This window comes from Oncorhynchus mykiss, chromosome 6 (genome assembly GCF_057628025.1).
Source record: "Oncorhynchus mykiss isolate SJ-2025 chromosome 6, ASM5762802v1, whole genome shotgun sequence".
Taxonomy (NCBI): Eukaryota; Metazoa; Chordata; class Actinopteri; order Salmoniformes; family Salmonidae; genus Oncorhynchus; species Oncorhynchus mykiss.
The window spans coordinates 1,351,954-1,367,511 of NC_143027.1; the positions used below are offsets into that span (position 1 = coordinate 1,351,954).

Genomic DNA, 15,558 nt, shown 5'->3' on the forward strand with positions numbered 1-15,558 from the left:
GTGGAATACACACACACCCCAGGTGGGGTCTATATAGTGGAATACACACACACCCCAGGGCGGTCTATATAGTGGAATACACACACACCCCAGGGCGGTCTATATAGTGGAATACACACACACCCCAAGGGGGGGTCTATATAGTGGAATACACACACACCCCAGGGGGGTCTATATAGTGGAATACACACACACCCCAGGGCGGTCTATATAGTGGAATACACACACACCCCAAGGGGGGGTCTATATAGTGGAATACACACACACCCCAGGTGGGGTCTATATAGTGGAATACACACACACCCCAGGTGGGGTCTATATAGTGGAATACACACACACCCCAGGTGGGGTCTATATAGTGGAATACACACACACCCCAAGGGGGGGTCTATATAGTGGAATACACACACCCCAAGGGGGGGTCTATATAGTGGAATACACACACACCCCAAGGGGGGGTCTATATAGTGGAATACACACACACCCCAAGGGGGGGTCTATATAGTGGAATACACACACACCCCAGGTGGGGTCTATATAGTGGAATACACACACACCCCAGGTGGGGTCTATATAGTGGAATACACACACACCCCAAGGGGGGGTCTATATAGTGGAATACACACACACCCCAAGGGGGGGTCTATATAGTGGAATACACACACACCCCAAGGGGGGGTCTATATAGTGGAATACACACACACCCCAAGGGGGGGTCTATATAGTGGAATACACACACACCCCAAGGGGGGGTCTATATAGTGGAATACACACACACCCCAGGGGGGTCTATATAGTGGAATACACACACACCCCAGGTGGGGTCTATATAGTGGAATACACACACACCCCAAGGGGGGGTCTATATAGTGGAATACACACACACCCCAGGGGGGGGTCTATATAGTGGAATACACACACACCCCAGGGGGGGGTCTATATAGTGGAATACACACACACCCCAAGGGGGGGTCTATATAGTGGAATACACACACACCCCAGGGGGGGGTCTATATAGTGGAATACACACACACCCCAAGGGGGGGTCTATATAGTGGAATACACACACCCCAGGGCGGTCTATATAGTGGAATACACACACACCCCAGGTGGGGTCTATATAGTGGAATACACACACACCCCAGGGCGGTCTATATAGTGGAATACACACACACCCCAAGGGGGGGTCTATATAGTGGAATACACACACACCCCAAGGGGGGGTCTATATAGTGGAATACACACACACCCCAGGTGGGGTCTATATAGTGGAATACACACACACCCCAGGTGGGTCTATATAGTGGAATACACACACCCCAGGGGGGTCTATATAGTGGAATACACACACACCCCAGGGGGGTCTATATAGTGGAATACACACACACCCCAGGGGGGTCTATATAGTGGAATACACACACACCCCAGGGGGGTCTATATAGTGGAATACACACACCCCAGGGGGGTCTATATAGTGGAATACACACACACCCCAGGTGGGGTCTATATAGTGGAATACACACACCCCAGGGGGGTCTATATAGTGGAATACACACACCCCAAGGGGGGGTCTATATAGTGGAATACACACACACCCCAGGGCGGTCTATATAGTGGAATACACACACACCCCAGGTGGGGTCTATATAGTGGAATACACACACCCCAGGGGGGTCTATATAGTGGAATACACACACACCCCAGGTGGGGTCTATATAGTGGAATACACACACACCCCAAGGGGGGGTCTATATAGTGGAATACACACACCCCAAGGGGGGGTCTATATAGTGGAATACACACACACCCCAGGTGGGGTCTATATAGTGGAATACACACACACCCCAGGTGGGGTCTATATAGTGGAATACACACACACCCCAAGGGGCGGTCTATATAGTGGAATACACACACACCCCAGGTGGGGTCTATATAGTGGAATACACACACACCCCAGGTGGGGTCTATATAGTGGAATACACACACACCCCAGGTGGGGTCTATATAGTGGAATACACACACACCCCAAGGGGCGGTCTATATAGTGGAATACACACACACCCCAGGGGGGTCTATATAGTGGAATACACACACACCCCAGGTGGGGTCTATATAGTGGAATACACACACACCCCAGGTGGGGTCTATATAGTGGAATACACACACACCCCAAGGGGGGGTCTATATAGTGGAATACACACACACCCCAAGGGGGGGTCTATATAGTGGAATACACACACACCCCAAGGGGGGGTCTATATAGTGGAATACACACACCCCAGGGCGGTCTATATAGTGAAACACCTGACTGTATAGTATGTGTTGATGTCTCAGACCAGACCAGACCTGACCAGACCATACTAGATCAGATTAGACCAGACCAGACCAGACCACAACCTGACTGGATAGTATGTGATGATGTCTCAGACCAGACCAGACCAGACCAGACCACAACCTGACTGGATAGTATGTGATGATGTCTCAGACCAGACCAGACCAGACCATACTAGACCATACTAGACCAGACCAGACCAGACTACAACCTGACTGGATAGTATGTGATTATGTCTCAGAGCAGACCAGACCAGACCATACTAGACCATACTAGACCAGACCAGACCAGACCACAACCTGACTGGATAGTATGTGATGATGTCTCAGACCAGACCAGACCATACTTGATCAGATTAGACCAGACCAGACCAGACCAGACCACAACCTGACTGGATAGTATGTGATGATGTCTCAGACCAGACCAGACCATACTTGATCAGATTAGACCAGACCAGACCAGACCAGTCCACAACCTGACTGGATAGTATGTGTTGATGTCTCTCTCTGTCCTCAGTCTGAAACTGGAGTGTGAGAAACTGTCCAGTGAGAAGACAGAGATGCAGAGACACTATGTTATGGTGAGCTTCATGTAGTGTGTGTGTGTGTGTGTGTGTGTGTGTGTGTGTGTGTGTGTGTGTGTGTGTGTGTGTGTGTGTGTGTGTGTGTGTGTGTGTGTGTGTGTGTATGAGAGAGAGAGAGTTACAACCACTTGTATTCAATAGTTCCCTATTTCTACTTTGATAACATATTGTATTTGGATTTTTAACATTGCAGAAGGAATTTTATTTTTGTCAACCTAAGTTTACGATTTGAAACAAGTACTAGCTCTGGGGTGACAATAATGTTGTCCATGCTATTTGTCTTAATTTTCTACATTAAAATTGTAAACTTGTGTTGACAAAAATAAAATTGGTTCTGTGTGGTTCTACTGTCTGTGAGATTCTACTGTGTGGTTCTACTGTCTGTGAGATTCTACTGTGTGGTTCTACTGTCTGTGAGATTCTACTGTGTGGTTCTACTGTCTGTGAGATTCTACTGTGTGGTTCTACTGTCTGTGAGATTCTACTGTGTGGTTCTACTGTCTGTGAGATTCTACTGTGTGGTTCTACTGTCTGTGAGATTCTACTGTGTGGTTCTACTGTCTGTGAGATTCTACTGTGTGGTTCTACTGTTTGTGAGATTCTACTGTGTGGTTCTACTGTCTGTGAGATTCTACTGTGTGGTTCTACTGTCTGTGAGATTCTACTGTGTGGTTCTACTGTCTGTGAGATTATCCTGTGTGGTTCTACTGTCTGTGAGATTCTACTGTGTGGTTCTACTGTCTGTGAGATTATACTGTGTGGTTCTACTGTCTGTGAGATTCTACTGTGTGGTTCTACTGTCTGTGAGATTCTACTGTGTGGTTCTACTGTCTGTGAGATTCTACTGTGTGGTTCTACTGTCTGTGAGATTCTACTGTGTGGTTCTACTGTCTGTGAGATTCTACTGTGTGGTTCTACTGTTTGTGAGATTCTACTGTGTGGTTCTACTGTCTGTGAGATTCTACTGTGTGGTTCTACTGTCTGTGAGATTCTACTGTGTGGTTCTACTGTCTGTGAGATTCTACTGTGTGGTTCTACTGTCTGTGAGATTCTACTGTGTGGTTCTACTGTCTGTGAGATTCTACTGTGTGGTTCTACTGTCTGTGAGATTCTACTGTGTGGTTCTACTGTCTGTGAGATTCTACTGTGTGGTTCTACTGTCTGTGAGATTCTACTGTGTGGTTCTACTGTCTGTGAGATTCTACTGTGTGGTTCTACTGTCTGTGAGATTCTACTGTGTGGTTCTACTGTTTGTGAGATTCTACTGTGTGGTTCTACTGTCTGTGAGATTCTACTGTGTGGTTCTACTGTCTGTGAGATTCTACTGTGTGGTTCTACTGTCTGTGAGATTATCCTGTGTGGTTCTACTGTCTGTGAGATTCTACTGTGTGGTTCTACTGTCTGTGAGATTATACTGTGTGGTTCTACTGTCTGTGAGATTCTACTGTGTGGTTCTACTGTCTGTGAGATTCTACTGTGTGGTTCTACTGTCTGTGAGATTCTACTGTGTGGTTCTACTGTCTGTGAGATTCTACTGTGTGGTTCTACTGTCTGTGAGATTCTACTGTGTGGTTCTACTGTTTGTGAGATTCTACTGTGTGGTTCTACTGTCTGTGAGATTCTACTGTGTGGTTCTACTGTCTGTGAGACTCTACTGTGTGAGAAACAGGAAGTAGAAAATGAGAGGCTGATGTTTGTCTTTGTCTTTCAGTACTATGAGATGTCTTATGGACTCAACATTGAGATGCACAAACAGGTAGGAAAGTAGACTGAGTGAGTCTTAAAATGAATGTGTGTGTGTGTGTGTGTGTGTGTGTGTGTGTGTGTGTGTGTGTGTGTGTGTGTGTGTGTGTGTGTGTCTTTTGGCTGCAGTGTTTAAGATGTAAGTGTATGGCGATAGATTAGATTAGATAGATAAGATTAGATTAGATAGATAGATAGATAGATAGGAGGGCCTACAGCAGCACCTAGATCTTCTGCACAGATTCTGTCAGACCTGGGCCCTGACAGTAAATCTCAGTAAGACCAAAATAATGGTGTTCCAAAAAAGGTCCAGTCACCAGGACCACAAATACAAATTCAATCTAGACACTGTTGCCCTAGAGCACACAAAAAACTTTACATACCTTGGCCTAAACATCAGCGCCACAGGTAACTTCCACAAAGCTGTGAACGATCTGAGAGACAAGACAAGAAGGGCATTCTATGCCATCAAAAGGAACAAAAATTTCAACATACCAATTAGGATTTGGCTAAAAATACTTGAATCAGTCATAGAGCCCATTGCCCTTTATGGTTGTGAGGTCTGGGGTCCGCTCACCAACCAAGACTTCACAAAATGGGACAAACACCAAATTGAGACTCTGCACGCAAAATTCTGCAAAAATATCCTCCGTGTACAACGTAGAACACCAAATAATGCATGCAGAGCAGAATTAGGCCGATACCCACTAATTATCAAAATCCAGAAAAGAGCCGTTAAATTCTATAACCACCTAAAAGGAAGCGATTCCCAAACCTTCCATAACAAAGCCATCACCTACCTGGAGAAGAGTCCCCTAAGCAAGCTGGTCCTGGGGCTCTGTTCACAAACACAAACACACCCTACAGAGCCCCAGGACAGCAGCACAATTAGACCCAACCAAATCATGAGAAAACAAAAAGATAATTACTTGACACATGAACATGAATGAACAAAAAAACAGAGCAAACTAGAATGCTATTTGGCCCTAAACAGAGAGTACACAGCGGCAGAATACCTGACCACTGTGACTGACCCAAAATTTAGGAAAGCTTTGACTATGTACAGACTCAGTGAGCATAGCCTTGCTATTGAGAAAGGCCGCCGTAGGCAGACATGGCTCTCAAGAGAAGACAGGCTATGTGCTCAATGCCCACAAAATGAGGTGGAAACCGAGCTGTACTTCCTAACCCCCTGCCCAATGTATGACCATATTAGAGAGACATTTTTCCCTCAGATTACACAGATCCACAAAGAATTCGAAAACAAATCCAATTTTGATAAACTTCCATATCTACTGGGTGAAATTCCACAGTGTGTCATCACAGCAGCAAGATTTGTGACCTGGTGCCACGAGAAAAGGGCAACCAGTGAAGAACAAACACCATTGTAAATACAACCCATATTTATTCTTATTTATTTTATCTTGTGTCCTTTCACCATTTGTAGATTGTTAAAACACTGTATATATATATATTATATGACATTTGTAATGTCTTTATTGTTTTGAAACTTCTGTATGTGTAATGTTTACTGTTAATTTGTATTGTTTATTTCACTTTTGTATATCATCTACCTCACTTGATTTGGCAATGTTAACACATGTTTCCCATGCCAATAAAGCCCCTTGAATTGAATTGAATTGAAAGATAGATAGATAGATAGATATATAGATATATTTTCTTCATGTTTAATACATAGAAGCAGTGAGTCCTAAACAAAATATGTAATTGTGCAAATATAAAATGAAACTTTTAAATAAAAATCACAGTCTGTAAATATGCCCATATATTTTACCAACATACAGTATGTCAAGATCCAAAAACAAATGAGTCATCATTAACCAAAACAAATGATGATTAACAAAAAAAATGTCAGGTTTTCTTCTGGTTACCACAGCACATTTTACAAACATATTTCTTACTTTGCAAACACAACAGTGGTCAAATAGGTTTTTGTGAATGTGACAACATGTGGTTCCACAGATTATGTTTTTGACATGCATTTGACATGTTTATGACTGCTCTCCAATTGTTGTGAGTTGGCTCGTATATTTGTGAGATGGCTTGTATATTTGTGAGTTGGCTCGTATATTTGTGAGTTGGCTCGTATATGTGTGAGTTGGCTAGTATATTTGTGAGTTGGCTCGTATATTTGTGAGTTGGCTCGTATATTTGTGAGTTGGCTCCTATATTTGTGAGTTGGCTCGTATATTTGTGAGTTGGCTCGTATATTTGTGAGTTGGCTCCTGTATTTGTGAGTTGGCTCCTGTATTTGTGAGTTGGCTCCTATATTTGTGAGTTGGCTCCTATATTTGTGAGTTGGCTCCTATATTTGTGAGTTGGCTCCTATATTTGTGAGTTGGTTCCTATATTTGTGAGTTGGCTCCTATATTTGTGAGTTGGCTCCTATATTTGTGAGTTGGCTCCTATATTTGTGAGTTGGCTCCTATATTTGTGAGTTGGCTCCTATATTTGTGAGTTGGCTCACATATTTGTGAGTTGCGTTTTACAGATCAGTATGAAAATGTTAATCATGGCATCCGTATTAGGACTTCCTCAGTTCTCATGTTCCCATTTAGCCTGAATTATTATGTATAAAAACAAATATATGACATAATTCGTTTTAGGAATGCATGTGTTTGATTTTTATGATATCCGACGATTGTTATGATAATATTAATTTACACAGTTTACAGAAAAGTACTTTTATTTTGAAGGATTCATGACTTCCTGATCTTGCTGATATCTATCAGTCGTTTTTAGACTAGTAGCTTGTTCTTTCTGCATGGGATTGATCATGGAGGAGTAAAACGATCAAGGGTGAGTTTCAAGTAAATTTGATTAACATGAATTTGGATTGACTGAACAAACTGTCCAATCAAACAAGATTAGCTGATGCTAGGTAGTTAGTATGGGCTTGCTAAACTACTGTAATTTTGGCTAGCTAAACTAGCATAGCTAAGTTATCTTGCCTAGTTACAACAAGGTTGATATGAACGATCAGTAAGTGTTAATCTTATTATTATTTTTCTCAGGCAGGGAGAATATGCTACCGTCATTGAGTCATGTTAACTAGCTAATGTTAGCTAAATAGCTACAAAGCCAAAACACCTAGCTAGCTCACTTGCAGATCATTTATTTAGCTAGCTAGTTTACTTGCTAATGCGTTGCTTGCTAGGGAGTACCAGAGATTATTTTTAAGCCTATTCATCTTCTAGCTAGCTAGCTAACTAGCTAGACTTTATCTAGCTAGCTAGCCATTCTGCTTACAAAACAGTTCAAATCTAACATTGGCTGACAAATACATTTCTTTCTTTATTTGACAACAAATAACTGTGAATTCTTGCAACAATAAACCATGTTTAGCTGCTAGGCTAGTAGATGGTAGAAATGTTTGCACACATGAACATGTTGTTTTATAGTGAGATTATCATGTTTCTTTTCACAAGGGGCAGGATTTGATCTCCACCTGGAAAAAGTCATTTTCAGGAAGCCCGTCTTTGGACCCTCCTGGTAAGTTAAACACTACAATGTCACACACTTTCTAATATAGTCCTGAGTGTTTGTGTAGGTAGCTATGTGACCCCCAGACACTAATAGGAGACCAGGAGACAGGTAGGGAGTATATGAAAGGCCCTGTGGATATGTGTTTGGCAGCAGTGCAGAAGGAGCGTCAGCAGGAGGAGCGCCATCAGGAGGAGCGTCATCAGGAGGAGCATCATCAGGAGAGTCAGCAGGAGCAGCATCAGGAGCATCATTAGGAGGAGCATCATCAGGATAGTCAGCAGGAGCATCATCAGGAGCGTCATCAGGAGGAGCGTCATCAGGAAGAGCATCATCAGGAGAGTCAGCAGGAGCATCATCAGGAGCGTCGGGAGGAGCGTCATCAGGAGGAGGGTCATCAGGAGAGTCAGCAGGAGCGCCATCAGGAGGAGCATCATCAGGAGAGTCAGCAGGAGCATCATCAGGGGAGTCATCAGGAGAGTCATCAGGAGGAGCATCATCAGGAGAGTCAGCAGGAGCATCATCAGGAGTGTCGGGAGGAGCGTCATCAGGAGGAGCGTCATCAGGAGAGTCAGCAGGAGCGCCATCAGGAGGAGCATCATCAGGAGAGTCAGCAGGCGGAGCGTCACCAGGAGGAGCATCATCAGGAGAGTCAGCAGGAGCATCATCAGGAGGAGCATCATCAAGAGGAGCATCATCAGGAGGAGCGTCATCAGGAGGAGTGTCATCAGGAGGAGCGTCATCAGGAGGAGAGTCATCAGGAGGAGTGTCATCAGGAGGAGTGTCATCAGGAGGAGTGTCATCAGAAGGAGTGTCATCAAGAGGAGTATCATCAGAAGGAGTGTCATCAGCAGGAGCATCAGCAGGAGCGTCAGCAGGAGCGTCATCAGGATAAGTGTCATCAGGAGCATCAGCAGAAGCAACAGCAGGAGCGTCATCAGGAGGAGCGTCAACAGGAGAGTCAGCAGGAGGAGCGTCATCAGGAGGGGCATCATCAGGAGAGTCAGCAGGAGCATCATCAGGAGAGTCATCAGGAGGAGCATCATCAGGAGGAGCATCATCAGGAGGAGCATCATCAGGAGCATCAGCAGGAGCGTCATCAGGATAAGTGTCATCAGGAGCATCAGCAGAAGCAACAGCAGGAGTGTCATCAGGAGTGTCAGGAGGAGCAACAGAAGGAGCGTCATCAGGAGGAGCGTCATCAGGAGCATCAGGAGGAGTGTCATCAGGAGCGTCAGGAGGAGCAACAGCAGGAGCGTCATCAGGAGGAGCGTCATCAGGAGGAGCGTCATCAGGAGGAGCGTCATCAGGAGCGTCAGGAGGAGCGTCATCAGGAGCATCAGGAGGAGCAACAGCAGGAGCGTCATCAGAAGGAGCGTCATCAGTAGCATCAGGAGGAGCAACAGCAGGAGGAGAGTCATCAGGAGGAGCGTCATCAGGAGGAGCATCATCAGGAGGAGCGTCATCAGGAGGAGCGTCATCAGGAAGAGTGTCATCAGGAGGAGCGTCATCAGGAGGAGCGTCATCAGGAGGAGCGTCATCAGGAGGAGCGTCATCAGGAGGAGCGTCATCAGGAGGAGCGTCATCAGGAGGAGCGTCATCAGGAGGAGCGTCATCAGGAGGAGCGTCAGGAGGAGGAACGTCAGGAGGAGCGTCATCAAGAGAAGCGTCATCAGGAGGAGGGTCATCAGGAGGAGCATCAGGAGGAGGAGCGTCAGGAGGAGCGTCATCAGGAGGAGCGTCAGGAGGAGGAACGTCAGGAGAGCGTCATCAGGAGGAGCATCATCAGGAGCATCAGGAGGAGGAGCGTCAGGAGGAGCGTCATCAGGAGCGTCATCAGGAGGAGCGTCATCAGGAGGAGCATCATCAGGAGGAGCGTCATCAGGAGGAGCATCAGGAGGAGGAGCGTCAGGAGGAGTGTCATCAGGAGGAGTGTCATCAGGAGGAGTGTCATCAGGAGGAGCATCATCAGGAGGAGCATCATCAGGAGCATCAGGAGGAGGAGCGTCAGGAGGAGCATCATCAGGAGCGTCATCAGGAGCGTCATCAGGAGGAGCGTCATCAGGAGGAGCGTCACCAGAAGGAGCGTCATCAGGAGCAGGTGGAGTCCACCAGTAGTTTTAGCGAGGACATCATCTGAGAAGATGCTGAACGCTGAACTGGCTTTCAATACCAAGGCTGAAGCCTACATGGCCAGGCAGCGCAGGCAACTCTGTTACTATGTCCAAACCTCTGTCTGTCCATGTCTCTAATATATCAATCTCTGTATCTGTTATTCAGACTTGACAGTGAACTATGCCTACATGTCCTGCAGATATTTTTTGTCACTCCCCTATGACAGAAGTCTGTCACTGTGTTCCTCCTATAGCCAGTGTCCTCTGTCACTGTGTTCCTCCTATAGCCAGTGTCCCCTGTCACTGTGTTCCTCCTATAGCCAGTGTCCCATGTCACTGTGTTCCTCCTATAGCCAGTGTCCTCTGTCACTGTGTTCCTCCTATAGCCAGTGTCCTCTGTCACTGTGTTCCTCCTATAGCCAGTGTCCTCTGTCACTGTGTTCCTCCCACAGCCAGTGTCCTCTGTCACTGTGTTCCTCCTATAGCCAGTGTCCTCTGTCACTGTGTTCCTCCTATAGCCAGTGTCCCATGTCACTGTGTTCCTCCTATAGCCAGTGTCCTCTGTCACTGTGTTCCTCCTATAGCCAGTGTCCTCTGTCACTGTGTTCCTCCTATTGCCAGTGTCCCCTGTCACTGTGTTCCTCCTATAGTCAGTGTCCCCTGTCACTGTGTTCCTCCTATAGCAAGTGTCCTCTGTCACTGTGTTCCTCCTATAGCCAGTGTCCCCTGTCACTGTGTTCCTCCTATAGCCAGTGTCCCCTGTCACTGTGTTCCTCCTATAGCCAGTGCCCCATGTCACTGTGTTCCTCCTATAGCCAGTGTCCCCTGTCACTGTGTTCCTCCTATAGCCAGTGTCCCATGTCACTGTGTTCCTCCTATAGCCAGTGTCCTCTGTCACTGTGTTCCTCCTATAGCCAGTGTCCTCTGTCACTGTGTTCCTCCTATAGCCAGTGTCCTCTGTCACTGTGTTCCTCCTATAGCCAGTGTCCTCTGTCACTGTGTTCCTCCTATAGCCAGTGTCCAATGTCACTGTGTTCCTCTTATAGCCAGTGTCCCATGTCACTGTGTTCCTCCTATAGCCAGTGTCCTCTGTCACTGTGTTCCTCCTATAGCCAGTGTCCTCTGTCACCGTGTTCCTCCTATAGCCAGTGTCCCATGTCACTGTGTTCCTCCTATAGCCAGTGTCCTCTGTCACTGTGTTCCTCCTATAGCCAGTGTCCCCTGTCACTGTGTTCCTCCTATAGCCAGTGTCCTCTGTCACTGTGTTCCTTCTATAGCCAGTGTCCTCTGTCACTGTGTTCCTCCTATAGCCAGTGTCCTCTGTCACTGTGTTCCTCCTATAGCCAGTGTCCTCTGTCACTGTGTTCCTCCTATAGCCAGTGTCCTCTGTCACTGTGTTCCTCCTATAGCCAGTGTCCTCTGTCACTGTGTTCCTCCTATAGCCAGTGTCCTCTGTCACTGTGTTCCTCCTATAGCCAGTGTCCTCTGTCACTGTGTTCCTCCTATAGCCAGTGTCCTCTGTCACTGTGTTCCTCCTATAGCCAGTGTCCTCTGTCACTTTGTTCCTCCTATAGCCAGTGTCCCTGTCACTGTGTTCCTCCTATAGCCAGTGTCCTCTGTCACTGTGTTCCTCCTATAGCCAGTGTCCTCTGTCACTGTGTTCCTCCTATAGCCAGTGTCCCATGTCACTGTGTTCCTCCTATAGCCAGTGTCCTCTGTCACTGTGTTCCTCCTATAGCCAGTGTCCTCTGTCACTGTGTTCCTCCTATTGCCAGTGTCCCCTGTCACTGTGTTCCTCCTATAGTCAGTGTCCCCTGTCACTGTGTTCCTCCTATAGCAAGTGTCCTCTGTCACTGTGTTCCTCCTATAGCCAGTGTCCCCTGTCACTGTGTTCCTCCTATAGCCAGTGTCCTCTGTCACTGTGTTCCTCCTATAGCCAGTGTCCTCTGTCACTGTGTTCCTCCTATAGCCAGTGCCCTCTGTCACTGTGTTCCTCCTATAGCCAGTGTCCCCTGTCACTGTGTTCCTCCTATAGCCAGTGCCCCATGTCACTGTGTTCCTCCTATAGCCAGTGTCCCCTGTCACTGTGTTCCTCCTATAGCCAGTGTCCCATGTCACTGTGTTCCTCCTATAGCCAGTGTCCTCTGTCACTGTGTTCCTCCTATAGCCAGTGTCCTCTGTCACTGTGTTCCTCCTATAGCCAGTGTCCTCTGTCACTGTGTTCCTCCTATAGCCAGTGTCCTCTGTCACTGTGTTCCTCCTATAGCCAGTGTCCTCTGTCACTGTGTTCCTCCTATAGCCAGTGTCCTCTGTCACTGTGTTCCTCCTATAGCCAGTGTCCCCTGTCACTGTGTTCCTCCTATAGCCAGTGCCCCATGTCACTGTGTTCCTCCTATAGCCAGTGTCCCATGTCACTGTGTTCCTCCTATAGCCAGTGTCCTCTGTCACTGTGTTCCTCCTATAGCCAGTGTCCTCTGTCACTGTGTTCCTCCTATAGCCAGTGTCATCTGTCACTGTGTTCCTCCTATAGCCAGTGTCCTCAGTCACTGTGTTCCTCCTATAGCCAGTGTCCCTGTCACTGTGTTCCCCCTATAGCCAGTGTCCTCTGTCATAGCTGATCATTGAGTTTTGCATGTCTCTGTCTAAAGACAGATGATCTGGTCACCAATATCTGCCAGGCAGCAGATAAGCAGCTATTCTCTCTGGTGAAGTGGGCCAAGAGGATTCCCCATTTCTCAGAGCTGCCCCTGGACTACCGTCCTACTACGACCAGGTACAGAACATCTCACACACCTTAACACACACACATCATACCACTTGCATATATACACATGCACACATACAGTAACCCCACATACACAACACTCCAAAAGCGTTCTCTACCAAGGGATAGGATTCTAGCAAGAACCATTTTCATCACTTTTTGGATGATGAGGGTTCTTTATAAGGCAAATGGTTCAACCTAAAACCCTTTTTCATCCCAATAACTGTTTTTGGAAGATTGGGTTCTTGATGATTCTTTGGAAGGCCAGAATGTTGTAAATAGGTTCTAAATAGAACCTTTCTGATTCTGAATCAGATTTTTGTTGTATTTTCTCTTCTTTCTCTTAAATAGTGCCTTGAATATTAGTGGTGTTTAGTGTTTAAACTTTAACCCTGTATGAGAATATTTGTACCCATCAAATTGTTACCTAGTGTTGATTTATCATCGCAATATTTCAGTCTAACAAAGAGGTAAATTAACACTCTTTGGTGGTGTAAAATAACCCCAGTGTTGGGGTGTGTCATTTTTACTCTGTGTAGAGTAAAACACTCAAAACCACACCCATCATTGTCATATTTCCCAGCATGCTCTATATCAGTTTGATTTTCTTAATTTTTTCAATATCTGTGTTTTTGCATGATCATTGATTGATTGATCAGATGCTACATCAGATCTAGGGGCTGTAGGTAGCCTAGTGGTTAATGAAATGACATACCCAAATCTAACTGTAGCTCAGGCCCTGAAGCAAGGATATGCGTATTCTTGATACCATTTGAAAGGAAACACTTTGTTTGTGGAAATGTGAAATGAATGTAGGAGAATATAACACATTCGATCCTATAAAAGATCATACAAAGAAAAAACATGCATAGTGTAGGGACGGCCAACTACAACCAGTTCCTGATGTTGAATAGTAGGATCAGGAGGAGGGTTGGCCCTGTTGTAAATCAATCTGCCATAACACTAAACAGGAGGAGGGTTGGCCCTGTTGTAAATCAATCTGCCATAACACTAAACAGGAGGAGGGTTGGCCCTGTTGTAAATCAATCTCCATAACACTAAACAGGAGGAGGGTTGGCCCTGCTGTAAATCAATCTGCCATGCATCTTCTAAAAAGTATTTACTCTGTAGTTTGACAGGTGCTTACACGGGTTGGGACTTGGAGAAGACTACACATGTTGGGACATGGAGAAGACTACACGAGTTGAGACTTGGAGAAGACTACACGGGTTGGGGCCCTGTTGTAAACCTGTTGTAAATCAATCTGCCATAACACTAAACAGGAGTAGGGTTGGCCCTGTTGTAAATCAATCCTCCATAACACTAAACAGGAGGAGGGTTGGCCCTGTTGTAAATCAATCCTCCATAACACTAAACAGGAGGAGGGTTGGCCCTGTTGTAAATCAATCCTCCATAACACTAAACAGGAGGAGGGTTGGCCCTGCTGTAAATCAATCTGCCATAACACTAAACAGGAGGAGGGTTGGCCCTGCTGTAAATCAATCTGCCATAACACTAAACAGGAGGAGGGTTGGCCCTGTTGTAAATCAATCCTCCATAACACTAAACAGGAGGAGGGTTGGCCCTGTTGTAAATCAATCTGCCATAACACTAAACAGGAGGAGGGTTGGCCCTGTTGTAAATCAATCTGCCATAACACTAAACAGGAGGAGGGTTTGCCCTGTTGTAAATCAATCTGCCATAACACTAAACAGGAGGAGGGTTGGCCCTGTTGTAAATCAATCTGCCATAACACTAAACAGGAGGAGGGTTGGCCCTGTTGTAAATCAATCTGCCATAACACTAAACAGGAGGAGGGTTGGCCCTGTTGTAAATCAATCTGCCATAACACTAAACAGGAGTAGGGTTGGCCCTGTTGTAAATCAATCCTCCATAACACTAAACAGGAGGAGGGTTGGCCCTGTTGTAAATCAATCCTCCATAACACTAAACAGGAGGAGGGTTGGCCCTGTTGTAAATCAATCCTCCATAACACTAAACAGGAGGAGGGTTGGCCCTGCTGTAAATCAATCTGCCATAACACTAAACAGGAGGAGGGTTGGCCCTGCTGTAAATCAATCTGCCATAACACTAAACAGGAGGAGGGTTGGCCCTGTTGTAAATCAATCCTCCATAACACTAAACAGGAGGAGGGTTGGCCCTGTTGTAAATCAATCTGCCATAACACTAAACAGGAGGAGGGTTGGCCCTGTTGTAAATCAATCTGCCATAACACTAAACAGGAGGAGGGTTTGCCCTGTTGTAAATCAATCTGCCATAACACTAAACAGGAGGAGGGTTGGCCCTGTTGTAAATCAATCTGCCATAACACTAAACAGGAGGAGGGTTGGCCCTGTTGTAAATCAATCTGCCATAACACTAAACAGGAGGAGGGTTGGCCCTGTTGTAAATCAATCTGCCATAACACTAAACAGGAGCAGGGTTGGCCCTGTTGTAAATCAATCTGCCATAACACTAAACAGGAGCAGGGTTGGCCCTGTTGTAAATCAATCTGCCA

General features: G+C 46.1%; 1 protein-coding gene and 1 long non-coding RNA gene across 2 annotated transcripts in view; both read left to right on the top strand.

Annotated features, from left to right (window-relative positions):
• LOC110525061 (transducin-like enhancer protein 4) overlaps window positions 1-15,558 on the top strand; it is a 122,720-nt gene that overhangs the window by 13,955 nt on the left and 93,207 nt on the right. The window contains exons 3-4 of the mRNA XM_036979170.2: window positions 2,849-2,912; window positions 4,627-4,671. Of these exons, the coding sequence (XP_036835065.2) occupies window positions 2,849-2,912; window positions 4,627-4,671 (109 nt within the window). The remainder of the gene's footprint in view (window positions 1-2,848; window positions 2,913-4,626; window positions 4,672-15,558) is intronic.
• LOC149982709 (uncharacterized) lies at window positions 7,347-14,273 on the top strand. The gene is made up of 4 exons (XR_016496912.1): window positions 7,347-7,478; window positions 8,108-8,171; window positions 12,925-13,049; window positions 14,172-14,273. It is a non-coding gene; the product is annotated as an uncharacterized LOC149982709 (long non-coding RNA).